The sequence below is a fragment of the Notothenia rossii genome (assembly GCF_949606895.1).
Source record: "Notothenia rossii genome assembly, chromosome: 10".
Classification (NCBI taxonomy): Eukaryota; Metazoa; Chordata; class Actinopteri; order Perciformes; family Nototheniidae; genus Notothenia; species Notothenia rossii.
Window position 1 is genome coordinate 7,796,468 of NC_136908.1, and position 26,353 is coordinate 7,822,820.

General features: G+C 41.2%; 1 protein-coding gene across 1 annotated transcript in view; it reads left to right on the forward strand.

The window, feature by feature from the left end:
* csmd2 (CUB and Sushi multiple domains 2) overlaps positions 1–26,353 on the forward strand; it is a 266,993-nt gene that overhangs the window by 135,792 nt on the left and 104,848 nt on the right. Inside the window, exons 12-25 of the mRNA XM_079654679.1 lie at positions 893–1,005; positions 5,788–5,970; positions 8,578–8,768; positions 9,005–9,140; positions 11,816–12,010; positions 13,641–13,779; positions 15,511–15,698; positions 17,788–17,976; positions 18,543–18,659; positions 19,448–19,663; positions 20,490–20,678; positions 22,751–22,920; positions 23,268–23,424; positions 23,601–23,792. Coding sequence (XP_079510805.1) covers positions 893–1,005; positions 5,788–5,970; positions 8,578–8,768; positions 9,005–9,140; positions 11,816–12,010; positions 13,641–13,779; positions 15,511–15,698; positions 17,788–17,976; positions 18,543–18,659; positions 19,448–19,663; positions 20,490–20,678; positions 22,751–22,920; positions 23,268–23,424; positions 23,601–23,792 — 2,375 coding nt within the window. The remainder of the gene's footprint in view (positions 1–892; positions 1,006–5,787; positions 5,971–8,577; positions 8,769–9,004; positions 9,141–11,815; positions 12,011–13,640; positions 13,780–15,510; positions 15,699–17,787; positions 17,977–18,542; positions 18,660–19,447; positions 19,664–20,489; positions 20,679–22,750; positions 22,921–23,267; positions 23,425–23,600; positions 23,793–26,353) is intronic.

The following is a 26,353-nucleotide window of genomic DNA, read 5'->3' on the forward strand; positions in this document are numbered from 1 at the left end:
GTGTTAGTCTGCCACAAACGTGTTTCCCATGGAAAAACGATGTCCTTGTGTGGGAAGAACACAATTATCATCAGCATATAGACTACTTCAAACAAAGATAGTGTTTGAGAGAGTGATTAACTTGCAGGTAAATTATAACGGACAGAGTGTGTTTCCATTCCAATTGCCGACAAACCTGCGTTAATTAAAACTATTGGAGTTATCGTGGTAAAACAAACAAATGTCTAAAAAAAGCAGTGGTTGTTTTTGGCAGAAAAGGCAATCCCCACAACACGGTGCACTGTGGTGCATCTTTCCCTCCACATATGTATAAACAATTTCACAGAAACACTCTGACTGTCAGACGCAGAAAATCACACACCGTTCTTACCCAGACAGCTTCTTTACTGCTCCTACCGTCCTCTGTGTGCCATCACTCAAATTAGAGCCTTTAATCACTTACGCCACAGCTATACACTTCCTAATTAGAGTTGGGGGAATAACTTTTCAAATAGGATTACACTATTTCTTTGGCGTTGACTGATCTGCCTTCATGTTCCACTTTCTTGTCCCCAACTGTTTTGAATTAAATGTTTTTTTTATTGTATGAAATTCTCAGACTGGAATTGCCGGCAACTGTGTCAGAGCACTTTTCTTTGATGAGTAAAGTCAGATAGTTTAAAATGTATCTTCAGGTGTTTTTCTTCTTCTGCTTGCATTACGTTTTTAATGATGTCGTGGAAACGGTGCCTTTGACTATTAAAGTTGCTCCAAATCCACTGCAGTAAATGCAAACACTGTTTATATTAATTCAAACAACTGATCCAGGATTCACATTTGACACACCAACCTTAGTAGCACAAACCAACGGTGTGTTGACAACAATCTTAAAGACATCATTTCTCTTTTGCAGCCTGTCTGGAACCACGACTCCAGACCTTGTGGTTAGCACCAGTCACCAGATGTGGCTCAACTTCAAAACGGACGACACCAGTGGCTCCCTGGGATTCAAGGTGTCTTTTGAAGGTAAGAGTGATTCAAACGTTCTCGTTGCCGAAGTGCCAGCTTCGTTGCCGCATTTTGTAAACTGTTTTTTTCTTTCACAAATAGAGGGAGGTGTCTTTTTTTGGATCATTTCCCCTTGTGTATTGTGACTCATTGCTCAAATCTGCCAACATAGCCCCTGACAGAACACATTTTGCATCGGTTAACCGTCACATTGCTGTCCTTTCCTGTCTTCTCGAGTTTAGTTTCAAGAACAGAGGGGTCAGAGATGCTCCATCTGTCTCATCTAAGATTTTTGTAAGAAGCCTAATAGCACCGTAACAAAAGAGGCGTGGCGCGGCCCTCCTTGGGATCTCCTTCTGCCGCATCGGATGTTGCAACAATACAGCTGGACTACAAAGCCCTTGGGAGAAACATAAACAGCAACAAGGAATCAATGTAGTCAAGGACTTTCAGTTAATCAATCCCCAAAATGGCTGGTTCTCTTGCAAGTATGCACAAATTATGTTCAAAAATAATGATTTGTGTCATAATTGGTGCCTTGAAAGCTAATGAGGAAGGACAAAAGGGGCACTTATTTTGGTAACACAGGCAATTAGCCATCGATGCAGCCTTCCACAGATATCTGATGTATTCTCAAAACCAAGTGTGCACATGATCTGTATACTCATGTGTGTGTGACTTGGAAAATGGTAATGAATACGTCTTTGTGAAAGCATTCATGTGTGGAGACAAGAGAGACAAAACAGAGTGACAGTGTGAGTTTGTGTGTGTGTGTGTGTGTGTGTGTGTGTGTGTGTGTGTGTGTGTGTGTGTGTGTGTGTGTGTGTGTGTGTGTGTGTGTGTGTGTGTGTGTGTGTGTGTGTGTGTGTGTGTGTGTGTGTGTGTGTGTGTGTGTGTGTGTGTGTGTGTGTGTGTGTGTGTGTGTGTGTGTGTGTGTGTGTGTGTGTGTGTGTGTGTGTGTGTGTGCCTGTGTGTGAGTATGGGGAGTTTGACAGAGTTCTTCTATTAGATAGGTCCGCCGCTTGCCTCTCTGAACACAGCGAGGCTTCTCCCTTGCCCACAGATGCTTATTTTTCATCAGTAAAAACAACAGAGAAAGTGGAGCAACATGCCGAACCAAAGTGTAATTAAAACAATGAGTTGTATTTAATGAAGGGGAAGAAACACTTTGAACCACTTCACCTCCCAGACTGGAGCGCCCAAAATCTAATTTGCATTCTTAATTACTTGTATTTTAAACCTGATCATCAAGTGTAATTGCAAACACAGTCAAACCAGTACACACACATTTGAGTGTGGTTTGCATACTGCTGTGGCCTCAAATATTCAATTGAAAATGTTTAAATGTATAACTGTTGTTTCCAGAGCCTTTTCAGGCAGTTTTATACTTAAAGTTATGGCATGTTTTGTCATTTGAAGATGTGCTGGTACTCTAGCCTAAATGGGCCCTGTTAGGCTTTTTGGGTGTTTCCTTTCTTGTACTGTGTTATGTAGGTTTGTGTGTATGTAAATGGTCTGCAAAGCATACAATCCCAGAGTTTCTCTCACACACTCTCCCCCCCTGCCTTAAGCGCTCCAACACATTGTTGAGACTGGGCTCTGGTTTCAGACAGAGGGTGGAAATAGGTGCTGCAGCACAGGCAGTATGAGAAAAATAAAGATATTTTGAAAATTAAAGCATGTAGACATGTTACAAAAAAGAAGCAACAAATATGAACCTGGAAATTAGCATAACAGGGCCCCTTAACCTGTATAGTTAAAATATCGTAATTTACTCCTAGATCTAACATCTTATAGGTACTTTACATGAAGGGCTTTAGTGGAAACGTGGGCCTCTGAATCTCTATCAGACATTGTATGCAAAATTGGGTTATTCCAATAGACTCAAGTATTAGAGTTTTTGTCGTTCAAGGAGACTGCGGGATAGTTGTTGGCAGTAAAGTGACTCAGAGTTACATTACGGTGTTTACATTTTTCCAGCGTGACAAACAGACGAAAGCAACGAAAATGACATCCATTACATCTCTTCACTTATTCATGAGAAGCAAATGGCTGCAGCCTGCTCTCTTATACACAACATACACATTCACAAACACATGTATAACAACAGGCAATCCATGAAACATGTGTTCACACCAATGTACACTCACACACTTCAAAGGGCTTTCATTTACTGCCTCTATTTCCCTAACATTTTGATTGTAGGGACCCATGAGGCAGAGGGGCCTTATTTTAAGACAAACCCTGCGGGGAGTTGAGTGAGCATGTCATAGAGACAAACACGCTGTTGTATAATTCTGTGTGTGCGTGTATGCATTTGCTCATTGAAGTGCGTATTTTGAGGTCCATCTTATAGCTATCGGTGGTGTTTGTTGGATCTTATACATTCCTGTCGTATTATTTCCAATACATTTTCTCTCAGGCCCATCTGAAAACTGTCTTTTAGTGTCTCCCATTTTAAAGGTGACTCCCACGTAAGATCAATGAGTTGACTTGTGAACGAGGCGGCCTCAGGACAGCCATACATCCAAACAGCAGTGAGCTCTAAATATGTGTTCTAAATGATGATCATCATTAAGGCTGAGGGTATGGATTTATACCAAGCATCGCCCCTGGTGCGATTTAAAATCGTATTAGACCCTGCCATCATTTCCTGGATGGATGAGCTTATTCGCTCTCTGTGTTTCCCCGACCGGATGCCTCAACATTCCCATCTGCAACCTCAGAAAATTAGAAGGGACTTGCATACGTCTTGTGATAATGAAATTGGCTTTGAGTGGTTTTAAGGAAGAAGCGTTTTGATGCTGGTGTGTTTGTGTGTGCACCTGAAAGCACTCTCATCAGCTTCCAACAAAAGTGAGAACGTTTTTCACACAGTGAAAGGAGAGATACATTTGCAGCGGGAAAAAGAGACGCAGTTGAGAGAGAAGTTTGCAAAATGAGTTGGTAACATGTTGAGAGGATAAGGAGACAGTCAAGACTACTTAGTGGAAATTAAATTGTCCAGAAATTAAATGCATTATGTGACAAAAGGAATATCACATCGATTATAATGTAATGAAGTGTAAAAGCTACTCTGCCTCGTCGGACCAAAATGAACTCTGTACTGAGTCATCGCTAATACAATGATCTTTTAATAAAACAACATTTTTATTTGTCTGAGCACATCATATTATTTCCAACATGTCTTAAGTTAAGATAATAGTTCCTTCTATTTTCATATTACTTTAGGCTTTTTTGATATCCATTTAATTTGTTAATAGTAATTTTCTTTTTTTCTAAAAGGTTATTGTTCTTTTCAATCATGCAAAGCACTGTGTAGCTTTGTTTTGAAAGTTGCTTGATATATAATTGTTTTGTATTATTATTTATTGACATTATAATATCCATTCATTCTGAGCAAAGTCCCCAGACAGGAATGGCTTTTTTCTCATTTCCACTGCATGGTTTGGCTCTATTCTCTTTGGTACTTTGCTGAATCAGCACATATACTATTTTAACGTTGCTTTAAAGGGGCCCTATTGTGCTAACTTCCAGGTATCAGAATTGTATTTTGTGGCAAAAAGTGCCTTTATTTTTCTAAAACTGCCTGTGCTGCACACCTCTTTTCACCCTCTGTCTGAAACCAGAGCCCAGTCTGCACTGATTGGTTAGCTGGCCAGCTCTGTTTTGATTGATCAAACGCTTAGAGATGTCCCACACCTATGCCCATCACGTACAATGTGTTGGAGCGCTAGCCAATAGAAGCGCGATTGTTACATAGTTACATAATTGGAGTGTGCGTGAGAGAAACTCCCTCTGTAGGGAACTTTGGAATTTCAGCCGTTGCAGACCATTTACATGCACACAAATCTATATAACACACCCTTGAAAAAAAGGAAAACTCCAAAAAGCCTAAAAAATGTAGTGTCTAACTAACAGTTCATTTTAATGTCTAATGTTCCTGTAGTAAGTAGTGGTAATGTAGACTGCATCCTATACGTAAATAGGATGCAGCTGCTGGGACAGTGCTCCAACATCCAGCAGTTAAAAGTTGGCTGCAAATCAGCGTTGTATAAAATGATAAGCAAAGTCATTTTTTCCAGACTGCAGACTCCATGACTGCACATGAATGCACTGCTCTTGCAGGCTTCCACAGTCAGCAAAAGAAAGAATTTTTTTTAAATTGGAACTAATGAATAAATTGGGTTTGGGGAAATGTATTTCGATTGGCCTACCTGGGACATTTGCTGTGTCGCAATAAAGGGTCACACAAAAACCAGCAGTATTCAATAATTCCCACTCAGTAAGCTGAACACACATTTTTCCTAAAACTGGAATTAATGAGATACAGCAGTGTTGGTTTTGATTTAGTGTGAGGTCCTGCATCTTCATATCACTTATTACCCATGTATGGTATCTTGTCAATATCTGCTGGAGGCTACAGTCAGTAATAACCTTGTGTTTAGATGTCTTTCTGCCTCACCTCCTTTCCCTCTAGCACATCCATCTAGTGTTTATTTTATCTAGAAGACTACAGGAAATACAATTATCATGTGCTGCAGGCCCACCGTGGCTGTCTAATTGGCTAAACAATAGTATTTCAGATAATATGAAGGTTAAAGAGAGGACAGTCGCGGTGGTGGCTTGTGTTAATTCAATTGTAATATTAACATTTATCTCTACTATGACTCCAAGTAACAGAGCCAGGTCTTTCTTTGCTCAACCCCCCCATGTGTCTCCGTCTGTAATGAGGATTTTTTTTTATCAATATCAGTTTTGCATGTTAAATGTTCTTGCCTTTGTGTTTCTTTTACGCAGAAATTGACCAGGGAAGTTGTGGAGATCCTGGATTCCCAGCGTACGGGAAGCGAGAAGGGACAGGTTTCCGCCACGGGGACAAACTGTACTTTGAGTGTCTGCCTGCGTTTGAGCTGGTGGGGAAGAAGAACATCACCTGTCAGAAGAACAACCAGTGGTCGGCGAAGAAACCCAGCTGCGTCTGTAAGTTCTCGGGAGCCTCGTGCGATTCAGATTGTACATTCACCACGTGCCGACATGTGCCAAACATCAGGGTTTCCGCTCGGATGTTTTCTTAATAATAATTTATTTTACCGGACAAATTCGAAACTTACCGGTCATGTTTCAATAATAATAATAATAATAATAAGAAGAATAATAATTGTGTAGGAGAGTTTCCGTTAGCAGGTAATTCACGGACTAGGACCGGATATGCTGATGTTTAAAACTCAGTTAATGGGGCTCATTTTTATATTGCTTCAGTTCCACAAAAAACAAACAACATTACATTCAAACAAACTACTTGTAGTAAATGAAGTGCATTATTCAAAAGTTTAAATTAACTTTGGATAATAACACGGGAGAAACGGATCCACTCTTTTCCTCTCTCTCTCTCTCTCTCTCTCTCTCCCTCCCTCTCTCTCTCCTGACAGCCCATCAGTTTCTCATGCAGCGCGCTAAACAGTGGGCGGGGCTTCAGGTGATCATGCAGCAGCTCATCTGATCTCTCTCTCGCGTCCGGTTACACTTCACTCGCGTTTATGTCCATATCGATCAGATCCAGCTCTCCTGATCGGCCTTCATAGAGAGCACCTATCAAACTATTAAGAGTGAATATCGGCCGATTATGATCGGCGGCCAATCGATCGGAGCATCCCTAATTATTACCGGACATTTTGACCGGCAGGTTTTGAATTTACCGGTTTTTAATACATTTTACCAGCTAAAAAAACGGTAATTACCGGCTGACGGAAACCCTGCCATACATATGTATGTTTGTGCAGAGGGCTGCATAATAAATGATCAGATTATCCCTGCAGTTTGCCCAGCAGAGGCTTATTAGCTAATTAACGCCGTGAAAGACCAACACACCCAGTGTCGGAGTTAGAGGGTGATAAGTGCTGACCCATGCGGATAATGTCCACTGTTGTATAATTGATAATATAATAGGATGGACAAAAGGTGCTGTAGATAAACATCACCAGGCTGAATGACACAAGAGTCACTTTGGTCACATAACACTGGAACATTCTGTTTGTTATGTAAATATGTATCAAACTGTTATAGTAATGTAGACACTTTTGTCATTGAATTTGATAAAGTCAATATGAGGATTTGCTTTTTCTAAATGTACAGCTGTCCTTTGCCTAGTTGGTTGTTTGCCTCTGCGTCAGGTACTAGGCATTGTTATTATTAATATAATGTGTGTATATGGTGGAACACATTCTGATCAATCTGGTGGCTCGTAGCGTTTTAGTAAAAAATGATTAAGTCATCATCATGTTAGGGCAATAGGCAGAAGCCCTGTCATCGCTCAATTGAGACCAAGGATGATGATATTAAAAAGCAAAATTGCTCCTCCACTGCTGGGTAAGCATTTGACTTTGATTAATTAAATAATAAAAAGGAACAGTTGGCTGTAAATTATAATAGTTGTATTCCCACGAGTCGGCTATTCAAAGCCTCTGTGCATATTCAAAACCGAGTGTCGACTAAGAATTTCTTTAGTCAAGGACAGACCTAATTGTATAATGCTAAAACGACCTCAACCTTTCCATGTTTTGTTCTTTAACTTTGAACTTGATTACGCTTACTTGGTGTTGATGTTGACATTTCAATTAAGTTTACGGTAATTTAATTTCCTGGTCAACCTACGTACATGTTGGAAACTCTGTGTTATTTGAAAACATCCCCTAGCAGTGAAACAACCCAACACCTGGACGCCAGACACATCTGCTTTTTAAATGAGCTATTCTTCATCTGAAATCTATTTAGTCTTTGAAAATTGACAAAGATGCAGAGTTGTTTCAGAAATGGGTGCAAGTGCCCATGACAGCCTGAAAGTGTTTTTCCTATCAGATCTCCTTCATATCTCAGTGAAGGAGAGCACTGTCATTGACATCATATTCATACCTCCTTTTTCTTTTCATGAACAAAGCAGACATTGTGGTCTAGCTTTTCAAAGAGGGCCACATCTGCCCAGTAACATCAAGGTATTGTGCTGTTGCTGTCTAAGGATATCGAGTAATTGGGATCAAGTGACAGCCTTGATAGTTGTCAGAGAGGGAGTTCAGAGCCTTTTTCTTTTTCATTGACAACACAAAAAGACAATTATTTGTTCTTCTTAAGTGTTGTAAGATTCAGTTTGGCTTAAGATGTCTCTATCCCCGTTTCACGCCTCAAGGCTGACTTGACTTATTTTTCCAAAAAGCTCCTCCCTTCATATAACGTTGTATAAATGGTAACATTTTGCCGTAATGAGCAACAAAGAAATGTTATGATATGATGTCTTTGGCAATTTCCATCAATATCAGACATATTTAGTTGTTGTTCCTTGTATATCCAATGAACCAATTGTAAGCCCAAGGTAACTGTAATCGTACACAGTGTATTATGGTGGTGTCTGCTGTCTTTATGATGTCTACAGAATGTGTGTTGCTGCTTACACCAAAGTATCTAATCATATTGTCCCTCGGCAGAAGTAAACAGAATTTGTTGTTCAGCCTCCTAAACCATATTCAGTGCATGTTGCTTTTTATTTCTTTCTTTCTCCCTTTCTCTCTTGTCTATATCTCTTCATCACCGCTATAGTTTCCTGTTTCTTCAACTTTACCACTCCATCCGGGGTGCTCCTGTCTCCTAACTACCCTCAGGAGTACGGCAACAACATGCACTGTGTGTGGCTCATCATCAGCAACCCTGAGAGCCGCATCAATCTGGCCTTCAACGACCTCAGCATGGAGAAACAGTTCGACTTCCTCTCCATCAAGGACGGGGGAAAGGTACTGTTGAAAAAAGCTGTGTCCTTGGTGTCTTGGTGTATTCTTTTAGTGCAACTTCAACTATCGACATGTCATTGTGTGTGTGGGTAAAAAGCAGCCTGAACAAATAAGTTTCTAAGCTGTTTGTGTGTTTGTCCTTGGTCTTATGTTATCTGTGTATCTCCTGTAGCTGCTGTTCTCTCTCAAACGATTACTCTCTCCAGCATTTGGTCTCATCAGATATGTGTGTTTATCAGGCGGAGTCTCCTATCCTGGGCACCTTTTCCGGTAACGTCCTACCTCCTTCAATAACAACCAGTGCCCATGTGGCCCGGCTAGAGTTCCTGACTGACCACACCTACACAGACAGAGGCTTCAACATCACCTTTACAAGTGAGTATGAAATGTTACTTTCAATAAGAAATAGGGAAGTCTTTAAAGCTTATCACAAAAACCTGCTCTGACTGGACGTTTAGTATTCTAGATTGTTTCTGCGTGTACAATTTCTGTGCGTGCACGAATCATCTGCCATATCTTTGTTTCCCATTGTATGACTGCATAAACCCCTTCAGCAAAAAGATTCCAGTCGCAAAGAGAAATGACAAAAACCCCTGTCTTTGTTGTCTAAATAGAAACTTGACTTCCAAACAAAGATGCAGCTTCCTTACCTGACAGATACTTCGCGGCTGAGCTCATTATGTTCTATTCTGGGTAGCTGCTGACTTCTGAGGAAACTCCAGATGTTTTTTTTTACTCTGACGCAGAACACGTTGGCTGCACGCTGGTAAACCCACTTCATGGATATACTGTACCGTGAGGGTTTGGCAGCAGGATTATTGCTTACGTTGCTTATGCATTGTTGTGAAATGAGCCTGATCTTTGCATTATCCACATCCCAATATAAACATCTCCCTAGTTCCTAACCCTAACCCTTTTAAAGCCACAGAGCTGTTTTAGAGACAGTAAAGGTGCCGTTGGGAGGTTTGTCTTTATACGGTTTGTTGTCCATTAGTTGCAGTGACTCACTTTAATGCAGGCAATGAAATGTTATTTTTACTTTTACAGTTTGTTGCTCTTGATGTGGTCTAGTGTGTGTTTCTCACTTTGAGTTTAACACAGTATCATAGAGTTAATGTATAGCACACCATTAGTTAGCAAGGTTCAGGCATGACGTCCACACACATCCAGCCACAGTGGTGATACATGTGTCAGACAAGAATATCACTTACTGCATTAGAACTAAACATTCTTTCAGGAATCAAAATCTGCCACATAAAAGATTCCTTCCCCTTAAAGTACAGCTACATTTTTTTTTACATCACTCCAACCAAATTATTCATTTGAAATGAAGGACATTTTACTGAAACATGTAGCCTTTAAATCTTCATAAAATGAGCAGCAGAACATGAAATAGACTTCACCTTTAATCTCATCTAAACCTGTCTGTTTCTATTACTAATGTTAAATATACCCGAACGCTACTCAGCACACAGATATACCCTTGACTTTTGTTAACGTCAGCGTCAAATATGGCACTAATCGTTTTTCATTGAGCCTGTATCTTGTCTAATTTTGTACATAAAAAAAAATGGGCCCTTTATGCTTTGAATATCATGTGAACAATTATAATACATCGTGTGCCTTAATGTCCCCTGATCAAAAGCTGTATCACGTCATATGTATGTCTGAAGTCAAGCATTTTCCAGATGCACTATCATTATAGCACATGCCATACTTAATATCGGCTTTGTAGCCATTGACAAATTCTTAAAACAGTATTGGTAATTTAACTGCACAATATATTATTTGATATGTCGTCATAGCAATGTCAACCAGTGTGATAAACTCATCTGGACTTAATATTGCAACTTATTCAGTTATTTAATAAACTGTATTGACCGGAATGTAGCATGGCAATACTCAGAAGACTGGTCCTGTATTCTGTTTCTAGCTTTTTAAACCATTTCTGTTTGAGCTGAAAGAAACTAACATCAGCCTACCCAGAATGCTTTAGGGACATGGCTTTAGCTCATTTGCAAGCATGTCATCCACCCAACCCAGGTGTCTCTTTAAAACCACAATGTGGACAACACATGGTGGCTAATGAATTAATAAGCAAGTTAGATGAATAAATTACCACTGCAGCGTGGTAAATGAATGTCAGCAGCAGTTAATTGAAGATGACGGTTAGTTCCTGAAAAACAGTGTCATTTCACTGCAGGTCTGTTTTGGGGTGGGGGTGGGGGGGGGGGGGGGGTAGCAATGAGCGGACAGCTTCCGTCATTCATGTTAATTAAGGACATGCCAAACTGTATTGAGGGGATTTTTGGCACATTAATAAATAAGATGATCGTGATGGATGAGGTTTGCCTGGCACTCTGTTTGGGTCCAATGGCTACAGAAGAGGGATTCATCAACACCTACACGTGTCACCCACCTGCGTGTGTGTACAAGAGTGAGAGCGAGAGAGTAAGTGAGAGGGAGAGACAGGCACAGGTGATGTATTTGTTTACATGCCTTGTTCCAGGGTTATGTCTCTTCTTGTGTGACTGTGTCTCGTACCCATCCTTTTATAACTGGTTCCTGCCTGAAGTTTCATTGAGAAGCTTAATATATAAAGTCCTGATGATATATGAAATATATTTTCCCTGTTCCTCCACTCCACGTATCGTTCCACCATGTCATCTGGCGCTGGTAATGTGCATACGGTGAGGTTTCACACCCTCTGGAATCACTGCAGCAGGGTGAATCAATGTGACTCACTAATTGAAACAAATGTCCTCTCGTTAAATGCTGGCATTGTTAATTGCTGACAGAAGGAAAAAAAACAAGTTTTGTCCAGAAACTTGACTAATTATTTTAGAATCTCAATGGAAATGAGTGTCTTTCCACAGAAAGTCTTACATGTGACAAGGATTAATATCAGCAGAAATGCAGGTGAAATATTCCTCTCACAAATAAATATGCGCCTGTTGCCTAAATGTGACGAAGGGAAGTAATCACTGAATGTTTTTGTAACTTTGATTCTTCTTCACACTAACCCTATGTCCTCTCTGCATTTCCGATAGCATTTCGCCATAACGAGTGCCCAGACCCGGGTGTGCCGGTGAATGGGAAGCGCTTCGGTGAGAGCCTTCAGCTGGGCAGCTCCATCTCCTTTCTGTGTGAGGAGGGCTTCGTCAAGACTCACGGCTCGCAGACAGTCTCTTGCATTCTCAAGGATGGCAACGTGGTGTGGGATAATGCAGTTCCCCGCTGTGAAGGTGAGTTCATCTGGTCATTCACAAATGTTACAGTTGGACCTCATTTCTTCTTAGTTTCACTTAGTTTACGGCTGAGGAGAGTGTTTTTTTTTTTTCATTAGCTGGCATGACATTACAGTCTAGGCTAGAAACTACAAAAAAACGTCCTTATAATAACTGACATTGTTTAAAAATATTTGTAAAGATGGATTTATCCCATATTTTGTAACCAGTCACACATTGTATCTAAGATGGCATTGTAGGAGTTGTGTCTAAAGATAATCTAGATATAATCACTTTAAATATGCAAAGGATTTAAACCATTAGGAGGAATTTGCATATATTTTCATCTGAGAGCATTCGTACCGTGGTCGAGCATCTCATTAGCCAAGTGCCCACTGTGTTATCCCTTAAAAACTGATGAAATGAGAGTATTTGTTTTGATGTTCTTTCTAGCTGCTAATGTAGCATAACTGAATCTTGTGATTGTAAAGAGATTATATCTTCTGCACATCCAAACAGCGAATGGATTGGTGTGTATAAAGGGAAGGAAATCAATCAACATCAAATCTATCTAAAAATGGATTTGCTGCTTCGTCTTTGATGGATTACTACATTTATTTTTACAAATGTTGCATATACGACTAATTAATATCAATAATACCATAAATTCTCCTGAATCTGACGAAAGGGAAGAGATTGCATGAGATGATACAGAAGCTTTGTTTTGCTTTCAAATGATCTGTTGTTGCAGACATGCTGTGCTTACATGCAGATTGCTGAACCGTCCATTTACCCCTCTCTGACTCAATATCAATAAACAATTTCCAGCAAATCAAAAAAGGCCAATAGAGCTGGCAAAGCGAAGATACAGCTAGGTGCTAACCGGCTCAGGCTCTTGGACACCGGCAGCGTATCCCATTAAGCACGGACATGGTTAGAGCTCTGAGGGGTCTAATCAGGCTCTCTATTCACGATACACAGAAGAGAAACCATTATGAAAACATGTCACTTCCCCCTGTGCCACAGCAGCTTTGTATTCCTCTGAGGGCATCTATCATACCCCTGCGTTTGTAGAGTAATGCGTTTTATAGATGTCCTTCAGTATGCTGAGTTGGCTGATTAAATCATTCCACTTCAAAAGGAGCCAGGAGCTGGCACTGTAACTAAGCCCTGCTCCGTGTGTTCTGGTTAGGCAGTTACAAAATGCACGGCAAAGTGAAACCCGTAAGACGATGAGACGGGGGTCGATGTGCTCAAGCGTCTTTTGTTCTAGCGATCAAAGACACTCTGTTTTCTCAGTTTGATGGGGGTGACAGCGGCGCCTTTTAAGGGAGGGGGTTTGACGGATTTAAAGACAGCAGCATAAGGGAGGAGACGTATGCATACACATGGTTATGTAATGCATGCCCTTGGGCGCACAGATACATGTCCGATGGAGAGGTGTGTCCTTAGGAGAACATGGTTAACCTTGAAGTGAGACGTCTCCAGTTTACATTCGACAGACCCTGGCACTAAAAGAAATGGGATGAGCCCCGTCTGATGCATGGAATCATCTGGGAACACTGTCATACGTCAGATGGGGAAGACATGCATAATTCAATCTCTATCTGTTCTCTCTCTCACTCGGTTTCTTCTCTCTCTCCGTCAGCCCCATGTGGAGGGGAACTGAAGGCTCCCAGTGGGATCATCCTCTCCCCCGGCTGGCCAGAACTCTATAAGGAGGCCCTTAACTGTGAATGGATCATTGAGGCTCCTCCAGGCTACCCCATCAAGATCATCTTCGACAAGTGAGTCACAAAGATAGAAACTGCTGCTGTGTAAATGTTTCCTTTTTCGTCTATTTTTCAGGGCAAGCTTTACTTTACCTTGTCACAATTACAATATGTGCTCACATTCTTCCACTGCTTTATTTAAAGAGGACATTAGTATAGTACGCTCATTTCAGGTTTCATATTTGTATTTTGAGCTTCTACTGTGACATGTCCCCATGCTTTCACCCTCTGTCTGAAACCAGAGCCCAGTCTGCTCTGATTGGTTAGCTGGCCGGCTCTGTTGTGAGTGGTCCACTGCTAAGAGATGTCCCGCTTCTTAGCCAATCATTTACCATGTGTTGGAGGGCTAGCCAATAGAAGCGCATGTGTTGCTTAGTGATGTCATTATGTTACGGAAGTAAACAAAGGAGTCCAATGGAGGCATTCAGGCAGGAGGGATTGTGCGTTAGAGAAACTCCCTCTGGAGGGAACTTTTGGATTTCAGCCTGTGCAGACCATTTATATGAACACAAACATAGTAACACACTACAGGAAAAGGGAAAAGCCCAAAAGCATAATGAGCCCCTTTAATCTCTTCCTCTGTCTTCTCCTTCTGGTGGTTATGCAGTAGATCTAATGCGCATTAACACACACCACCAACTACGATAACACTATGTTTTATTTAGTGCACACTCATAAGTATTTCATTCTTCATTTGATAGCCCCTCCCTAATGATCCGCAAATGTACTTACAGTTTAAAAACACACACATTTACTGTTAGAACTCCACTTAAACTTCAATGTTCTATATGTACATGACTTTGCAACGCATGTGTAAGCGGAGATGGTCCGTCAAGGGGAACCACAGAGATGGTAGAGATTTGTCCTGGTGTTTGTGGAAGATAGAGATGTACACTCGCAGGATCAAACGCTACATTAGCGTTTCACGAAGGCTCATCGTTGCGAGCACATCCCGTCCTCGTCCCTGACATGCAATGCAAACTGAATACAACATAAATGTGTGTTGCTCTTTCATTTGTATGTAACATCAATAAAACACCACAAACCGCTTCATTCAGATGACATGGTTCTGAAGCTCAGCAATTTATTCATGGCTTTGAAGATGAGTGGCTCTGGCAACAAAGAGGGAAACACACACACACACACACACACACACACACACACACACACACACACACACACACACACCAATACATGCCAAATGTCTCAGGATTTTTCTAAAACTCATCATGTACAAATTAGAAATAATTCAGCTAATTTCTAATTAGCATGTGGGTTAAAAGCAAAATGTTCTGAGTTGATGTTAATTCAAGCATCAATCTATTTTATTCAGATTACAGGGAACGTGACATTTTAATCAATGATCTTTTTAAAAAATCACAACCCTGCTTTTCAGTTAGTTTTATAATCAGTTCATCAGTGGAGTTCCTTGATCATTCTAAATGTCTCTTACTGATTATTATTTACCTAAAATCAAATTCGCCCACTTTGACATTACAAGTTATTTAGCTGAGACTTTTATCCAAAGCGATTTACATAGACTTGAACCGTAGACACCTACAGGAGTGATCTGCGGTCAGCTATCTGCGGTAAGGACTCTTCAACATGTTGACTGAAGGGTCTTGGATTGCAGCATGAACCCTCTCACTCCCCAATCAGTGCATTAACCCTCTGAGACATAGGTACGTGGGATCCAGTAGAGACAATCACTTACAGTCAACTTACTTTGTTTTACTCTGTTCTCAGGTTCCGCACAGAGGTCAACTATGACATCCTCGAGGTGCGCGATGGACGTTTTCCCTCTTCACATCTCATTGGCAGTTACCAGGGAACCCAGGTTCCCCAGTTCCTCATCAGCACCTCCAATTTCCTGTTTCTCTTCTTCTCAACTGACAAGAGCCACTCGGACATCGGATTCCGCATACGTTACGAAAGTAAGAGCTTAAAGTGCGCTAAAAATCAAACACATGGCCAAAGAGACAGTACAGTAAATGAAGGGCTTATTTAGCCGTGCTTCATAAGCCTTGTTCACTGTACTTGTAAAAGCTTTACAATCTCAGATGTAAATACAATCTCCGCAAGCTGTCAATTTCCCCATGAAGCTGTTCTCATTAGAACACCTATAATTAGAAAGTAAATGGGGTTAGATTGTTGTGTCAGATATCGCTGCCTTGGCACAAATTGCCATACACGCACACTTTAACCACACACTTCAATCATGCTTTAAATCCAAACCTTAAAGGTTGGGTATGTAATTTTTGAGAAACCAGCTCGAGTGCGCTAGAATTTGAAAATACACAACCGGAAAAAATCTGCCACTTCCTTACAGAGCCCCTCCTCCAACACACACGAACGCGCACATGACCAATGAGGGCACGAGATAAGTTTGTGCACAGATGGAAGGCTGACAGGCAGGTAGGCCATCCAGTTACTTTAGCCGGGCCGGCTCAGATGATTGGTCGTGCTTTTTACAGCGCTACGGCTTCCAGAGATAAAATGTTTGTAGGTATTTATTGTCAAAGCATTTAATATATTAATTGCTATCGGGGTGTTAAGAGCATTCCATGGAATATAACAAAAAGTGTTTCTGAAATAAATTACATACCCCACCTTTAAAGCAGGGGTGTCAAACTCAAATACACGGTGGGCCAACATTAAAAAATGTCGAGGGCCGGACTGGTTCAATGTTTATTGCAAAACTTATTGAAATTAACTTATTGCACATATTAAACCTGGAACTAACAAAGCTTAAATTATTTCCTATAAAACCACATTAAACATTAAAGGTGACCTATCATGCAAAATGCACTTTTGTACATCTTTCATACATGAATATGTGTCCCCGGTGTTCCAGGGAACTCACCAAGTGTCAGAAAACACAACCCTCTCTATTTTCCTCCATAGCCAAATCTCTTAAAAAGGGTCTGCAACGGATCTGATACAGACTGATCCAGATTTGGACACTTCTGTGACGTCACAAAAGTGGCGCTACGGCTATTGGGCCAACTCCACCAATCAGGAGGAGACAGCCACGGACATTGCCGTTGGAAAGCGCTGGAGACGCTGTAGTACATATGCCAGGCCTGTAGATGGTGCTGTTCTCACAGAATTGAGCGAAATGAGGAATGGCTAAAATGCATGATCTGTTTGGTATTTTGAAAAAATAAAAAGTATAATTATGCCTTATATGGTCCTACACTATATTATTCAAATATAGCATGATAGGTCCACTTTAAATAATCAGCTGCATTCATTTCTTATGGCTCTATCTGCAGCTTTTTCTGAGTCATTTTTTATGATTACATTTTTCCACAGGCCAACAACAGCTTCAAAGAAACAATTTCCCTCAAAGAGAAAACCAAACATGCCCTGTTGTCGTGAGAGAAAAAGTCCAGAAGGAAACATCCATGTAAACTCAGTGTGCTGCTGTGATGCTAGTTCAAGCCAGATACTTGGCATCTCATCTTGGGTGTAAGTTCATCAATGTTTGGGCTCAGGCTCTGAGCTGAAGAAACCCTCAGGACTGAGTGAAGGTGTGCGTGCAATATACCGGCCGGCCAGATCTAATAGTAATTAGAAATTATCCTGCGGGCCGAAAATAAATCCACCAAGGGCCTGATTTGGCCCCCGGGCCTTGAGTTTGACACATGCCTTGAGTTTGACAATGCCTTAAAGCATTCCTATCTTCATTCCTACCGATTTGGCTCATGCTGGTAACCTTTACTCTCTGATGAAATCTCTGCAAGGCTTAAATAATTCACCGCGAACGTTACTTAGGCAGAAACTATGCAAGACGGAGCGGGAGCTGAAACTTCTCATTGGTTTATTCCTGTTGAAGAAAGATGTTCAAGTAAATTATTTATGGGGATTGCTTTTGGAGAGCAAAATGCCCTTTTAACTTTTCTTGACCTATAGTTGAACTATTGAAAACAGGAAATCAGCCTAATTACACTGCTAGCAGGCGGAATTTCAATACCTTTGTGTGGCTGATCGTATTCCCCTCTTCTGTCTCTTCCTCTCCAGCCCTGCAGCTCCAGTCGGATCACTGCGTGGACCCGGGTATACCTGTCAACGGACAGCGACACGGCAATGACTTCTATGTGGGAGCCTTGGTGACATTTACCTGTGACGCAGGGTACACACTTAGCGACACAGAGCCTTTAGAATGTGAACCCAATTTTCAGTGGAGCCGCCCCCTGCCTACCTGCGATGGTACGTTCCATACAATGGACCTAGAAACTAACGGTCTCCTGCCAGTTTTCATGAATAAGATTAAAGCTAAATTCATTGTTGTATGTTTTTGCAGACCAAACAAGAGACGTGCTTTGCTTCATGTTGCATCACATTTAAATAGCTATTTCTAAGTTAGTATAACATCCATACAAGATGATAGCATTTCTCTCAGCAACTCTTGTTTTAGGCTTTAAAGGTTTCTGCTTCGTTTCATCATAAATGTTTTATATGTTAGGCCATGAGCTTGCTCTTTGATGTTCCCCTTTTTCTTCATCTGTAAATGCTTTTATATTTGAGGACACTATTGATTTCTGCCCACTCTTTAATGGTATTGATGATACCACTCTCGTTCTTCCCTGCTGTGTTGAAGGGCACCTCTTTTAAAAATATATTTCACTGCAAAGTAAATGCCCAGAACAGTTTTCTCAATTTTGAGGGAAAAAGTTAATTTCTGTCTTCATCCACTTTGTTTTGCCCTTTCTGATTTTGCCTAATTTCTCTCCCTCATCCATCTCTCGCTGTTTCTGTCCTCCCTATGTCTTCAGCATTGTGTGGAGGTTATATCCAGGGCAACTTTGGCACCATTCTGTCCCCTGGCTTCCCAGACTTTTACCCACACAACCTGAACTGCACGTGGATAATCGAGACCTCCCATGGAAAAGGTGAGCTGAGCATTTCTGTGTCAACGCAAGCATCAGCCAACTTCAATTTCCTTTACAATGTCATCTCCCTCTACCGAGTGGCCCTTTTTTATCCCGCCGAACACGAAGAATCTTTCAGACTGGAGTGCTGAGAGGCTGGCCTAGGGCTGCGGTGCCACGGGACAATGCTCCACTCATGTCACCTTTTGGTAGAGTGCTCACATCAAAACGATACAGGATCATTTGTTCTCTCTGCATGGGCATAACGTTTTGATGAGTACATGGGAAGGAGGACAGGGAATTGAGTCTGTGTGCATTACGAGACAGGGAATATATTATTTCAGACTGTTTCAGACTGCTTCAAGACAACAAACATTTGATGTAGTTTTTAGCTTGCAGGAATATCAAAGTTAACTTTATTCTAAATGTCTCTGTATGTGTGATGCAAATGGGAGATCAAAATACTGTGTCTCACCGTCCCAAAGAATAAACATATATATGTATACATGCATACAAACACATATATAAACACATACATACCCATACCTAGACAGATATAAACACATCAAGAGGTATACATATGAAGAAGGTACAACGGCGAATATATAAAAGAAAAAACGGTCTCCACAAATTTGGATAGGAGACAGGTGTGAGTCTTCTCTAGTAAACTATGAACATATAACAACAGTACAAATATATATAATAGTGCAAATAACAATATATATATATGTGAAACCAAACCTCAATGTGCGATCAAGTCAATATAGACAACACATTATATCAGTGTATGTGTTTGCTCTATTTTTCAGGCGTCCAATTCACCTTCCACACGTTCCACCTGGAGAGCCCTCATGACTTCCTGTTGGTGACGGAGAACGGCAGCTTCTCCCAGCCCCTGTGGAGGCTGATGGGCTCCACGCTGCCCCCCCCTCTCAGCGCAGGCCTGTTTGGAAACTACACGGCTCAGATCCGCTTCCTCTCCGACTTCTCTGTTTCCTATGAAGGATTCAACATCACTTTCTCTGGTGAGAATGGATTTAGTCATTCAAATTGCTAAGAGGCGAATAAAAGGAAAGCCAAAAGTTCCGGTCACAGTACTGAGCCGTGCGAATCATTTGGAAGAGACCATGAGCTCTGGCTTAAAAAGGTTACACCATTAAGCACTTGTTGAGAGTGGACGAGTATGGATCAGAGACTCTCTGTAACCCCATTAATTACAAGGTTATTGACACAGTAAGAGCGATGCTTAGCTAGGAGGAGGCCACCATAAACAAGGAGCAAATAATGATCTAAGTATGTGTCCTAGAAATATGTAATTACCGCTACTCGAGAGTAAATAATGAAATGGTTAACATCAAGAGAATTGATTAAATTTAAATGAATCAATTAGGGTAGAGCACAGATGGCCCTTTACCCACTGAGAGAATCATCTCACCTCCTTTTACTTTCACAGCATCCCTTCATTTGAAATCCAACACACAGTATAAAGACTATAATAACAAAATGTAATTCCACATATCTCAAAATAATAAGCTTTCCTGGAAGGAGGCCTATATTTGAAGAAATATGTATTTACCCCTCATAGCCCACTTGATGCTTTATTGATTTGAATAAGTAACATTGTGTTGGATGTTATCTGGGTTTTTTGAGGATATCCAATCGATTCAAACATGTTTCAACTTCCTTTTAATCAGTGTTTTCAACTTCTTAACATTTCAAAGCATAACAGAGTAAGTGTTATGAGTTACACTTCCACACATTTAAACATCACAGGACATGGAAGTTACAAATACTCATCACAGTTAACCTAGTATGTATGTATTATGTACGACGAATGCTTTTGTTTTCCAGAGTATGATTTGGAGCCATGCGAGGATCCCGGCATCCCGCCCTACAGTACCAGGAAGGGCCTGCAGTACGGAGTGGGCGACGCCCTCATCTTCTCCTGTTTCCCGGGTTACCGACTGGAGGGTCCGGCGAGGGTGATCTGCTTAGGGGGCAGGAGGCGGGTGTGGAGCTCACCTCTGCCAAGGTGTGTGGGTAGGTGGTCACATGTTTATTTTTGGCTTTTGTCACTTCCCCTCTACCCTCCTCACACTTGCCCTTTCACACAAACCCACCCATTAATGTACAAAACTGTCAATCACATTGCAAGACGAGGCACTTCCCTTTCAACTCTCCTCATTATCGTCTCTCCATGCGCTTGAGTTTTGTCTCTTTGTTGGATAGCTTCAAAGAAACAACCTTTCTGACTTTGTCCAAATGATGGCTTAGATCTAATGAAGATGACATTCAAGAGCTGAAATATGTTTATTATTGATGTTATTGAAGTCAATCTGCAAAGATTGAAGTCACTATGTTAAAAGTAGTGGCTGTGGTCCTGGATCATAAGTCCTGGATGGATATCCTCGTGGATTCATCTTCCTATTATACACACATGCATTTCCAAACATTTGGACTACCTATGTTGCAAATGTATTATCTTTTCAATTTACACACGGCATCTATTGCACGTCTGTCCGTCCTGGGAGAGGGATCCCTCCTCTGTTGCTCTCCCTCATTTTCCCCTTTAAACTGTGGGGTTTCTCCGGAAGTGTTTCCTTGTACGATGTGAGGGTCTAAGGACAGAGGGAGTCGTATTGTCATACTTGTAAGGGAAACTTCTGCAGCAATGGAGAGTCAGGACTCAGAGAGACACGAGGAGAGTTGGAGCTTTGATGTCAAACAATGATTTTTATTACAAGTCAACAGCCGGGGAATTCATATCACAAGTCACAGCAGCAAAAGGATCTGACTGCACGGGTGGGTTGTCATGTCAATTCTGCCCAGCCTATCTCTCGATAGACCTTTTCACTAGTTTACAGAGGGTCAAATCCACATATTGGGGATGGGCGTAAACATCTGCAGACACAGGAGATGTCTCTCACATCTGTGGAGCTTAGAAAGCCACCGTTTTCACATATCTTAGGAGTAAGGAAGAATTATTCTTTGACACTTAGGAGTAAGACAGAAATATTCCCTTACAATACTGATATTCTGTACTAACTGTGAAGTCCACTGAGACAAATGTAACATTTGTGATATTGGGCTATATAAATAAACATTGATTGATTGACTATGTTGATCATATGATCCTCCAAACCTTAAGAGCTGCTTTAGAGTGCTTATATGTAAACAAATGGTATCCTAATGGTCCTAATTATAGGTAAACCATAGGCCAAGGCAATGATTGACCTTGCTGCGTTTGTCCTAATCATAGCTCTTTTCTGGATATCCAAATTGTGGACTACTTTAATTATTTTATGGAAGTATTTTTTACCTATTGCACATTTTTTTCTGAGGTAATTTGTTCACGTTAAGATTTTGACATTTCTCCATTGGAAACAAGTAATTACAGTTTAGCAAATGCAATTTGGTGCAGTCACATTTATTTTCTTTACCCACACCAATAAAATCGGATTCGTCTCTACGTTTTATCGTCAGTGTTTAGGCATGTGTTAAGTAGGTCAATCTATTTTAATGTATTATAATTTACTTGACAGCCTCTTCTGCCCCGGTTCTCGTTGCATATTTAACTGAGAGAATGAAAAATGCTGCTCTTGTTGTGTTTGGCCCAGAAGAATCCACATTTTTAACAGTTGACAGCGATGACACATTGTTTTGCTTTCACATATAAAATCAGCCGTATATTAGGAACTTGTTATTTTTGTATACACCTCTTGGACAGTCCCATCACCTCATCTTACCTCGCTGCCAAAGAAAACATTCAGGAATCATTTAAATGTTGGCAGCTATTTTCCTACATAAAAAGCCGCCTCAAATTGTCCACTCTTTTCCTGATATGATTCAGCAAAAGCAATTTTCAAATAGAGCTGAAATTACTGTTAATCTTATTCAGATTGCATTGTGATTACGATGATGTGCCACTCAACATTCAGGTGTAGTTACCGACTTTATCCCCCTCTCCATCACCTCTCCCATCTCCCTCTGCATGACGGCATGAATAAATACTCTGCCAGTTTCAAGCATATAGCGATTGACATGTCCTCTGCTCTCTCCAACACCTCCTCTATCTCCCTTTCTGTCTCTCTGCTCCTTCTCTTCTTCTCTAGCTGAATGCGGCTCATCCGTGACTGGCATGCAAGGGGTGCTGCTCTCACCCAACTACCCCGGTTACTACGGCAACTACCACGAGTGCATCTACTCTATCCAGACGCAGCCGGGAAAAGGCATCCAGCTACGAGCACGGGAATTCAGACTGGAGGAGGATGACATGCTGAAAGTGAGGGGGTGGAGGGGAAGTGTGTGTGTGTGTGTGTGTGTGTGTGTGTGTGTGTGTGTGTGTGTGTGTGTGTGTGTGTGTGTGTGTGTGTGTGTGTGTGTGTGTGTGTGTGTGTGTGTGTGTGTGTGTGTGTGTGTGTGTGTGTGTGTGTGTGTGTGTGTGTGTGTGTGTGTGTGTGTGTGTGTGTGTGTGTGTGTGTGTGTGTGTGTGTGTGTGTGTGTGTGTGTGTGTGTGTGGCATATATGTGTGTGTGTGTGTGTATGTGTGTGTGTGTGGCATATCTGCGTGTGCACACCTGATCATCTTAATGCAGATGCTTCCTCCCACTCTGCCTCTCTTCCTCCCAGGTCTTTGATGGCAGCAGTAATAAGGCTCGTCTGCTGGGGGTGTTTACAGGCAGCGAGATGCTAGAGACCACTTTGAACACCACCTCCAGCTCCATGTGGCTGGAGTTTGTCAGCAATGCGGATAACACCAGCAAAGGCTTTGAACTGCACTTCATTAGTGAGTAACACACAAACACCCTTCTTTACATTTAACATTTGCATTTTGGGACTGTTTGTTTATGTGCTTCCAACTCTCTCTGTTGCCTCATCAAATCCATACCATTGTTTTGTTTAATAAATCTTTCCTACTGCTGTGCTGTACTGTGCTTCCTCACCTTACCCTCTGTCTCCAAGGTTTCGAGCTGATGAAATGTGAGGATCCAGGTGCTCCTCAATTTGGCTACAAGCGGGAGGACAAGGGTCATTTTGCAGGGAGCACCGTGTTGTATAGCTGTGACCCAGGCTACACCCTGAAAGGACCCGAGGTGCTCACCTGCCTGAGGGGGGAGAGGAGGTCATGGGACAGCCCCCTCCCACTCTGTATGGGTGAGTCTGATGCTCATTAGTGGATTAGAAAAATATTTGTTTATTTGCCAATATCATTTTGGGTTCTTTAGATTTTTTTTCTCACATTTACAATGTGTACAGTTTTGTACCTAGCTCTGTAACATCAGTCTGTTTGTCACATGGGAAGTACTACATAAAGTAAAAGTATGTATTGTACAACCATAGATACATATTCCAGTACAAGATTTAAAAGATCTGAGACATTAATTCTGTCAACAAAAAGTAATTAAAGTATTAAAGCTAAACAGATTGTATCGCAGAATAACCACTTTTTTGATTCAGCAGTTTAAAAGTGCAGATGACCAAGTAGCAAGGCAAGGCAAGGCAAGGCAAGGCAAGGCAAGGCAAGGCAAGGCAAGGCAAGGCAAGGCAAGGCAAGGCAAGGCAAGGCAAGGCAAGGCAAGGCAAGGCAAGGCAAGGCAAGGCAAGGCAAGGCAAGGCAAGGCAAAATATGGCAAAATATGGCAAAATATACATGGATAAAAGTTACAGTGCAGTCTTAAGATAAGAATAGTTCAATTAAAAGCAGCGACAAAAAGAAAAGTCTTCAGCCTGGATTTAAAAGTAGTCAGAGTTGCAGCGGACCTGCAGGTTTCTGGGAGTTTGTTCCAGATGTTTGGAGCATAATAACTGAACGCTGCTTCTCCATGTTTAGTTCTGACTCTGGGGACAGAAAGCTGACCCGTCCCTGAAGACCTGAGAGATTTGGATGGTTCATAATTTAGCAGGAGATCAGAAATGTATTTTGGGCCTAAACATAGTAGTTAAAAATGTGTTGTTTAATGGAGAGCAAATCATCACGTTTCATATGAGAATTGTTTGGATGCAATTGATCTACTAGCTAAGGCTTTCACATGTAGGATGTATTGTAGAAATATGAAGAACGGCAGACTAAACCTACTTATGTAAATGCAAAAATGAATTTGATTGCACCACATGATCAAATGTACATCTCACACCTGGTTACATCAGCTACCAACTGTCCTGTAATGTAAGGCTACTCTCTGCTATCCTGCCTTACAGGACAGTGTGTTACACTTATTACCTTTCCTTACATCACCATCGGTTTCATTATGCTATGTTAAATTAAGCTAATAATCCAGGTCGCAGCATTGTGCTGAAACACATTATATTACTGTATTTATCAGTGGCTGCTTTCGTGTTTGGCACGCTACTAATCCTTACCAGTGTTTGTTCTTTCAGCTAAACCAACATGTCTGACCTAGTTTTATTTCCATAACAATGTGAATTGGCTGGTGCAGGTTGAGGGAAGCTCTGTGGTTTGTTATAGCTCTGCTATTTTGGGCCATCCATTTGGTTGCTTTCCCAGCACCTTATTCAGTGCATTATCTCATCAGGAAATGACTGTGCTCTATTCCGCTCCATACATTCGTATTGCATCCCGATTGCATAAACTCCCTTTTCGTATTATTTAGTTACTAAAATAAGATTCTATTTAGTTACTAAAATAAGATTATTCCCGTATCAGCAGCACACCGAGCACATAGGCAGGTATTAACCCCTAACTGTCTGTGGTGGAGTTTTAAAATCAATTTTATGGAGATCATTTCTCCATTAGATAGTTTACCCATCTGAGCATTCGGTAGGGTTCGCCTACAGTTCACCTGTCAGTCGTTGGCAGCTAACACTAACATGGTCTGCTTTATTATGTTTCAAAACTGACACACCTACGCACACATACTGCCCTATATGGTTTTCATGGTAAAAGAAACAATCTTTTTCAATCTTCTCATGGTAGAAATTTTGACAGAGTCTCTCAGAAAGCAGCTAGAAGCTCGTTAAGGAAAACGGGCAGGTTGGTGTTCTTTGACACCCGCCAAGGTGATTAGAATAATATTTCTTGGCTCCCAATTCAACTCAAACTGACAGGCAATTTCATGACTAGGTATAAACAACATCCAACAAACTTTATATCTCTGAACAGGTTTGTCCTCCCCGTGCCCCTTTTTCGCTGCAAATGATAGCCAAACAGCCAGAGTGAATTTGGGAGCAGATGAGGGACTGCTTCTATTTGTAATGTTGGGATTATTTTTGGAGCAGCGGGGACACTCTGAACACAGATGAGAAGGGTACTTCGAGTCGGGGAGGAAGGCGAATGAAATTGAGTTGAGAACAATAGGGAGAGTTTATTTCCTGAAAGTCACGGAAGAGGAAAGTCGCAAGGTTGAAAGCCTGAGCAGCGATGTGTTCGACACTGATGTGGGAACCGAGTCGTATGATAACACAACAAACAATATTGCTCATAATTACAGTCCCTATCCAATGTATTTTTGTCAATAGCAATTTGCACTGTTTGACATTATTTGTATCTGTGTTTAAGTTAAGTGATTGTGTACAATTATTATTTATTAGGATCTCCATTAGCACTAGCATTGGCTATTCTTCCTGGGGTCCACACACACACACACACACACACACACACACACACACACACACACACACACACACACACACACACACACACACACAAACAAAAACAGCTCATAATTTCATGCAATCAATCAATCAATGTTTATTTA